Raw genomic sequence first — 8,895 nt, 5'->3', positions numbered from 1 at the left:
TTTTTTCATTTTAAAATGTGATACAGAAGCCAGAAATCTGAGTCCACTCATGCTTTGAGGGAGGAAAATTGTTTTCCCCTCCCCTGATATAAAAACAATTATAAACACATGTACTATATGTGCACACTCATACTATAAATTCCTGTGCAGATGTACCCAAATACACAGACAACTAACTGCACTCTCTGTCTCAAGGTGACTCTACCCAAAAGCGAGCAACCAATGCTTTGTCTGTGAGATAAAGAGGAAGACAAAAAGAGACAGTAGAGAGTAGGGAAAGAGAGGAAGAGAGAGATTAAGAGAGAGAGGGAGAGAGACAGATAGAGAGGGGGGGGGGGGTGCATGCGGCAAAACAGAGAAGGACAGACTGAAGTCATTCAAGCTTTTCTTCCCCCTGAATAATCCCAGTTTTGTCCAAATTTAGTTGAAGGAGATTGTGGAACATCCAGTCCTTGACTTCAGCACGAAAGTCATGTAACAGCACCGACTCACAGTATACTCCGACTGAACCTTTCTGCCATTTTTCTGTTCATGTCTCTCTCTGCAGGGCTTCCCTTTCCCTTCTTTAATTCCTCAACACTGATTTTTGTCTCTCTGTCAGTCAGTGATACAGAATTATGCATTTATAGTCTATATAAAGCTTACAATAGCCCACACAAACTGAAATTTATCATGGGAGTAACAGCAGTTTGATGCACAAAGAAATTTATTTCAATAGTGTATGTTACAGTCTTGCCAGGGTGGATGGTAGCACAGGGCAGGACCTGTCTACGTGTTAGATTGAATCTCCTGAATCCACTGCGTCATCCTCCAAATTGAGAAATGGCAGTTCATCACGATTGATAATGTACTCGGCCATGTTGGGGAGTCCGGACACCACACAGCAGCTCAGAGCGCTGCGGAAGATCTCCATGTCACAGGCCTCAGACCATTCATCGGTTGTAGCGTCGTAGTACTCGACGTTATAGGTGGTGGTGAAGCCGTTGAATCCCCCGACAGCAAGGATTCGGTCATCAACTACTTCAATGCCAAAGTTGCTGCGTGGGGTCAACATGGAGGCCACTGCATGCCAGGTGTTGGTTCGGGGGTTGTAGGCCTCTGCGCTGCGCAGACGGCTGTTTCCATCAAAGCCACCAACCTATGGGAGGAAAAGTGGAATAATGACTCAAATGTTTAAATGGAGGTGAAACCAATCTGTCAACATTGCCCTCAATGTGTTTGTGAGTTAAAAGAAAAGTTACACAGTATACATAAAGTAGAAGGCAGTCGGCTTAAATAATGAATAGTGGATTAGAAGATCCAAATTTACAGAGTTTTGTTTGAAATGTCACGACAATTATCTGATGGATTGCCATGAAATTCAGTACAGACATTCATGGTGCTCAGAGGATGAATCTTGGTGACCACCACTTTTCACTCATCCTGTGAAATATCTCAACATCTACCAGATGGATTAGTACAATTTTACACAGACATTCATGGTGCATAGACGATGAATCCAAACGACTTTGGTGGCTTTTCTTCTAGTGCCATCGTGAAGTTCACATATGTGGTTTTGAATGCAATGTCTCGTAAGTTAGGTGTTGCTCTGACTTTTTGTCTAGTGCCATCATCAGATAAAAACTTCAATTTGTCCAGTGGTTTTTAATGACCAAATTCTTGCAAATGACACTTCCAACAGCCACAGTTGCTTTGTGTTTACTGCTAATAAGAAAATACTGTATTTTTTTCCCATACATTTGTTTTCTTGTGCATTTTTTTGAGGTACATTCCCATTTGTACCATTAAATGACAAATACTGTCATCAGAAACATCACAAATCAATTAAATTAACAGATAAAAGTGTAAGAAAACATTTTTGGTCAGGATATATAGTATATATCAATATAATGAGGTCAAAATTGGCAAACCAGATTAAAACCGCTGCTGATCAAATCTCTTAACACGTTATAGAGTTTATGTGCTATGTGAGTGTCAGCAGTGTTTCTTCAGACTTACTGCATAGACATGGTCTGCATACGCAATGACTGCAATTCCACTGCGCCGGATGTTCATGGGGGTGATCATTGTCCACTGATTGGTCTCTGGGCTGTAACATTCAGCTGTTTGCAGACACTCAGTCCCGTTGAAACCACCACAAATGTAAACCTGGAGAGAAAAGAAGACACATTAGGAAAAGTTGCACTTTTAATGGCATCAACTGGCAACAGTGTTTTCTGTGTAAAAATAAATAATACAGAAATATTCCACATCTTTATAAGATAATTGGTTAATTACAGCTGAGATCCAACAGAAACATTTAGTAAAGAATATTATCAATTAGCTTTTTGTAAATATATCTATATCACATGTATGTCAGTACATCCTGTATCTTGGTCACAATTATTTAATGACCAAATCTAATTGACCCTTAAATTAAATTTTTGTTTGTTTGTTATGCATTCATGTTAAAAGTGATTATCTGTCGATATACTGTACAGCTGTTTTTAACTCTCAAATATTGTATCGGCCTAAAAAATCCAATATCGATTAGGTTGTAGAATCTAATACTGTATAGCATCATATAAATATTTAGATTTTTTGTCACTACAACTTCTTTTTAGTCTCGAGCTATAATTAGGCTGCTTGACTTTAGATTGTATTAGATGATCTAGTTAGTTTTGTGGTTTTTGTAGTCCTTGAGATTTTTTTTCAGACAGGTAGGGATCCCTAGCTGTTCTTTTGCTCCACCCACCTTGTCATGGAGTGCTGTGCAGCTTGCGTCGCTCCTATGCTCATGCATGGGTGCAATAAGACTCCACTGGTTGGTCTCAGGTGTGTAGCGCTCTGCAGTGCTGAGTCGTACATGTCCATCATAGCCTCCCATGGCATAGATGCAACCATGCAGCACAGTTACACTCACATAGCAGCGGCGGAAGTACATGGGTGCCATTTCATGCCAGGTGTGTGTGGTCAGGTCAAACCTGCGCACACTGTTGAAATGCTCCACCCTGTCGAAGCCGCCAACACAGTAGACAGATCCATTGAGGAAGACAGCGCCGTGATAAGCACGAGGACGCTCTACATTGTTTGTCACGTTGATCCAACGGTCGGCGCGGATATCGTATGCCTCAATGCCGTTGGTTGGATCACCGCCACTCCAGCCTCCAATGGCCAACAGGATGGCACTAGGTAGGCGAGGACGGGCAGGTGGGTTGCAGAAACCAGACACAGAGGCTCTGTTTGTCATGATGTGACACATGATTTGGGTGGCATCTACGACCATAGGCAGGCAATCACTGATGTTTCTCACAAGTTCATTGGACATCACATTCATCCTGATGTAATCCATACCCATCAGGGCCAGCCGAACCTTCGCAGGGACAAGAATATAAAATCTATGAATTTCACTCATTGGACTGGAGTACTTGACTTAACTGATGCTTAGCATTTGTCACCATTTTATGAACATTTTAAGTCACTCATATCCTGACCAGAATCTTCCAAAAATATTGAAAACTCAAATTTCATCTTTAAAGGACAAGGCTAGTGATATGCTATGATCTTTTTAATCGTAAACAACACTGCTTTAGGTCATCTCTCATTTCTTTTAGTCTCCCTCAGCCCACCGTACCTGTTGCAGCCCCAAGCCCACATGTTCCTACTGAAGGTGTAAATCTTAAAGTCATAAATACAGCAAATACTTTCATTAAAAACAAACTAAATAACACTGTAGTTTTAAACAAATAATTGTCAAACAGTAGTAAATAGCTCATTTGTTGGGGACTACTTTCACCGGTGGATAAATACAAATTTGACACTCTAGTGAGTATTTCCAACAGCAAGACTGTGTTTGTGGGATTCATTGAAAATAAACTACAATGCCCATGTTCATGGCAATGAAGGAACATATCATCCAGCGCAAAGGTGTGGTTCACTGATGTGCTTTTAATAGATTTTGGGTAACAGTGAGGAGAAATAAGCTATATCAGGCTTTAGTCATACAGGTAATGCTTGTTAGGGATACATTGATCACAGGATCAATTTATTGTTGCTTGTGTTTTTTTCATTGGATAATAAGAACAGAATGGACATGACCGTGCTTGTCTTTAAGGAATATACTTATACTTTACTTTACAGTAGCATTTAAAGAGGAAAGAACAGTGTCTACTGCCTGGATTCAGTGCATTTTAGTCTCAGTCTTGAATTTGACCCCATTTTCAATCTTATTAAACTCAACTGGAACTAGAATCAACTTAAACTTGACAAAAGCTGTTCTACAACATTGTATATCTAACTTGAATATAGTGACAGGACAGTGGTTGTCCATCTTTCACTTACCTTAGGCAAGAGCACAGCGATGTGTCCTCTTCGTTCTTCAGGTGCGTGGGCGATCCAGTAAAGGATGGCCTCATACACAGCGGTCTCATTTTTCACATTGAGGTCGTCTCTCTCAATTATGACAGTGAGCTCCTGCACAGAGAGCTGCAGGAACTCATCAGAGGAAACAACATCCTCAAAGTGATCAATGATGTAGCGGTACGCTTTGCACTGTAGTTCAAAGGAGTAGAAGATTTTTGTGAACTGCCAGATGCCGATACAGTTCTTCGGGCAGAGCAGCTCCCCCAGGAAGCTGCAGCAGGTTTGTACGATCTCCGTTATGTTGAGCTGATCAGCTGCTAGCAGCAGTTCCTGTGCGTTCTCCTCTGTCACAGAAACAACACCCGTGTATGCAAACTCAATGATGAGCTGCATGATGTAAGGAGACAGACCGGGTATGTCAAAGACCTTTTTCTCTGGGGTCGACCAGCGTCTGAAGAGGGCTCTGAGGGTCAGGAGACACAGACACAGGATCATAAATAAACCTTATTCAGCATTTCTTATCATCTTCACATTGAACAATAACATAAACTTCAAGATGCATTTTTTTAAAACAGATGTCACAAAGTGAAAGAGAAGATTCTGACAGAAAACATTTGCAGTGAAAAATGAGATACAAGTGTCCAAGTGTACATGAAGCTCATGTGAACTAGTGAACTCATCCTGTGTTCCTTTGGCACAAATTACTGTCTGCTGGATATATTTTGGGTCTTGATGAGCCTTCACATTTGTAACCAAAGTCATAATATCAATTTAATGAATTGAACTGACATCTGGAATGATTTTTTTTCTTTCTTTTTTCAGTATTCATCTTTGAAGATAAATGGCTATATATTATCTTTACTACCATTAAATCCAGGATTAGGCCTATTATCAGACTATGGTCATCGTCTAATAACTTAGGTCATGTATTTGTTTATTTTGATTCCTATGTATATTAACCATTACTAAAGCCCATGTCCATACTACATACTGATTGTATACAGTATATACTACTAATCTTTTTAGTAAACTTTTTATGCAATTAGTATACAAGAAATAAACATACTTAACAGTTGCACATTAACAGAAAATGATACAATACATGTGGTAATATGTGAAGTCAAAATGCAACTTGTCTAATAAACTTCAAACATACATATTTTTAGTTTTCTGCAAGTTCTGGAGCTCTCTCACTACCATCCACAAGTAGTTTAAATTTTTGCTCCATTTCCTTTGTGTGGTTTGTGAGACAACAGTGTTCATTAACACAATGCATACTCTGCTAAAAATGCTCAAGTATGTAATCTGGGATTTGAGACACAGCTATAAAGTTAAAGTTGAGTTTCTCATGATATTTGAAAAAAAAATTAACACCCTTAATGTAACTTAATAAAGTCTTCAGTCAGTGTAAAACACCCACAAATGATGATCATGGAAATTGTTTTTCAACCAAATGGCAGCAAAAACCTTCATCTTGCTGATTGTGTGCTCACTGACAGGAAATCTGCACCTTTGGTAAATGTTTGAAACAGCTCTAATTATCCTTTAAAATATTTTTTTTCATATCCACCAGATTTTTTATACTCTCTCTTGCTTCATAAAACTCTATGTGACAAACCTGTTTCATCGCAAAGTCTCTGTAAATCAATATAAGTCATTACTTGTTGTCATCATGTTGTTTCCCGCATTATTGTCAGTAATTGTTCTCAATTTGCTGTTGTTGTTTATTCAATCTTTTAAAGGATATAGATTCATAAACTGCTCCTTGATATCAGCTAACCAACTCACCCAAAGTAGGGGCTGCAGTTACAGAGGATGACCCTGTGGATTTGAAATTCAACATCCTCAACTTTGACAACCGCGTCACAAAATTCTCCCGCCAGACGGAGTTCATTATACATTGAGCTTGAGATGTGTGAAGAGCTGCCTTCGTCACTCATCTTGAATTTTCGATATGAGAAAATTTTTCCCTGACTTTTTTTAGCTGCTGGTTTCCCTCAACAGGTTTGTTCAGTGAAGTGAGAATTGTGAACAGATTCACACATAATGATGGGATTCTGGAATGGATCCTTATTACATCATAAAGTCTGATAAACTGACAGTAACAAACAGTTTAACTAGTTATTTAACCAGTTTAACCAGTTTAATTTCATAAGATTTCATACATTTTCTTTTTATCATTTTGTTTTCATGTAATGTATATAAATCTGCCAGTGGATATATGATGTTTCTTATCTTCTTCCTTACACACATACAAAAAAGTTAAAGGGCCCTTTCTACAATGAATATGATTAATTCATATTCTGTTGTTTCCTCTCATCTTAAAGGACAGGTTTACAATTTTTCAAGTCCATCTTAAAACAACAATCGGGTGTCCATATGAACACTGAAGGAGGTTTTCCTTGCTGTAGTCACTCCTGCTGTTTATACTGGCCATTAAAAGATTCCTTTCGAATGTGTTTTCAATGTAAGTGACGGGGGCCAAAATCTACAGTGTGTCCACACTCATTTTGTGCAAAAATGCAGTTAAAAGTTTATCTGAAGCTTATATGAGGCTTCAGCAGTCTGAGTTAATCATATCAAAAGGATATTTACAGTTACAGTTACAGTCTTTTTAGCATCAAATTCCCTTTTTGTGTTTCCTCGAACAGTGTTTCCCTGTTGAGCTGCAGTGGAAGTATAGTAACAAAAAGAGGGACTTTGGCACTAAAAAGACTGTAACGTTAAAAGATATCTACTTTATTTGAGTCATTTGGATGACTAAAACTTCATATTAGCTTCAAGTAACCTTTAAAATACATTTTTGCACATTTGTGTGGATTTTGGACCCCATCTCTTACATTATAAGTGCATTGTGAATGGATCTTCTAATAGTCAGTATGAACAGGAGGAATGATTATGGCAAGAAAAACCTATTGCAATTATTTAGGCACCTGACTGTTGTTTTAAGACAGACTTGAAATATTGTTCCTCTCCCAGTGAGAGGATGTGACATAATGCCACTGTATATAAATGATTTCACACTCTTTCCACCTGTAGCTCCCTGCACATACAGACAAGCTACAATTATATGGATCCAGTTTTAAGTGTTGTTACGTTATATTTTACATAAGTGGAATTAACAGTTTAACCACGTACAACTCAAAATTTACTCATTTAAATTGTTATCATAGTTTCAATACTTTAAACCAAAGAAAACATTGTTGGGTTCAGTCTTCTCCCCCCAAAAAATCCAAGACAGGTCAGAATTCAAACTACATATTCTTAATGAAATAAAGGTAAAGATAAAGACTGTGTTCCTAAAAAATGCAAAGCCTTTATGTTATTAGTTATAAAAACACAGTACATCACTTTAAACATTGAACCATTTACCAGGGAGTTTCAGACAACTTGCAGCCTTTTGATCAAATGTAATAATTCTTGTCACATAGAAGTCACTGAAATATAATATATATTAAATCATGAACAGAATCAAAAGTCTATAACAGCCTTAGCAACAATACATCAGTGACGATAAAGGAAATTAACACAATCTGAGTCAGAGAGGAAAACCAAAAGACTCACAAATAATCTAACTGTAACACTAACAAAATGTGCACATTTGTGTTGTAGATGTTTCAGTGAAGAGTGGGACCATTATTGAGAAAGAGAGAGAAACTTAAAGTTACAGAAGGGCTTTAGTGTGTGATTGTAGGTGTCTTTGCTGATTCTTCTACAAGTCCAGTAAACCAACAGTAAAAACACTCTTTGCAAGATGAGTTCTTGTGCATGCTGGGTCTGCTCCACGTCATTGGAGTGAGTTAAATATGGACCAGAGCTGTCGAGCAGCAAAGATGAGATACAAGCTTCCTCTCTGGTTCAGCTCCTAATGGAAGCAGGAACATGATCTTAAGTCATGACTTGGAGGGGGGTTGAGTGCTTTGATGTAGTGACTTCTAGTATTTCACCATCAGAAAGAAAATCCAAACTAGTGGCACACAGGGGATTTACTAAATAACATAAACACCTTATTATGCAACATTAAATTTGGAAAAAAAATATATATGCAGGCTGCATTTTATAATGTCATTGTCAAAAGGTGGAATCATTTATTGCATTTCCTTTGATGTCCAGTAAAGGTTATTCAAGGTAACTCACTTATACTATACCTTGAATTTCTTTATCATGAATTTTGTTTGTTTGTTTTTCCTAATTTTTGAGGCATGCAAAGAATACATGTACACAGAAAGATGTAGTTCTTCAAACTTCAAATGAAGAGCATTAATTTGTAAAATAAAAAAGACAATAAATTGCTGTCATGCAAAGTAATAAAATGTTAAATTCAGACAGTGTAGCTCTCCTCAATTCCATGGTAGAAATAAAGGAAAGTGGAACAATAAGGAAGCAGTAAGTGAATCTGATACACAGATCACTCGTCACGTTGTTTACTTAATTCAGTGTTCACTAAAATACAAATTTGTTTTTCAGCTAGAAGAGAACCTTAGATAAATTAATATCCATCTGAAATGTTAATAAAACTCAAGTAGTGTATTCCATCATTATTAAACACAAACT

At 37.7% G+C, this 8,895-nt stretch overlaps 1 protein-coding gene across 1 annotated transcript; it reads right to left on the bottom strand.

Annotated features, from left to right (window-relative positions):
• Positions 1 to 688: 688 nt before the first annotated feature.
• On the bottom strand, positions 689 to 6,344 carry LOC121913270 (kelch-like protein 10). The gene is made up of 5 exons (XM_042435944.1): positions 6,130 to 6,344; positions 4,321 to 4,804; positions 2,735 to 3,352; positions 1,999 to 2,148; positions 689 to 1,138 (listed from the first exon to the last, which is right to left on the bottom strand). Exons 1-5 carry the CDS (start codon positions 6,279 to 6,281, stop codon positions 776 to 778), a joined length of 1,767 nt encoding a protein of 588 aa, XP_042291878.1. The 5' UTR covers positions 6,282 to 6,344; the 3' UTR covers positions 689 to 775.
• Between the last annotated feature and the right edge of the window lie 2,551 nt (positions 6,345 to 8,895).

The sequence above is a fragment of the Thunnus maccoyii genome, chromosome 15, assembly GCF_910596095.1.
Source record: "Thunnus maccoyii chromosome 15, fThuMac1.1, whole genome shotgun sequence".
Taxonomy (NCBI): domain Eukaryota; kingdom Metazoa; phylum Chordata; class Actinopteri; order Scombriformes; family Scombridae; genus Thunnus; species Thunnus maccoyii.
Note: the sequence above shows the minus strand (reverse complement) of the source record. Positions and strands in the feature narration are given on the sequence as shown.

Excerpts from the sequence above, each read along its gene's own strand:
- LOC121913270 (XM_042435944.1), bottom strand. The coding sequence starts at position 6,281 with ATGAGTGACGAAGGCAGCTCTTCACACATCTCAAGCTCAATGTATAAT. Across the intron at positions 3,353-4,320 it reads TCGCTGTGCTCTTGCCTAAG|GTTCGGCTGGCCCTGATGGG; the intron begins GTAAGTGAAAGA and ends GTCCCTGCGAAG. Across the intron at positions 1,139-1,998 it reads ATGCAGACCATGTCTATGCA|GTTGGTGGCTTTGATGGAAA; the intron begins GTAAGTCTGAAG and ends TTCCTCCCATAG.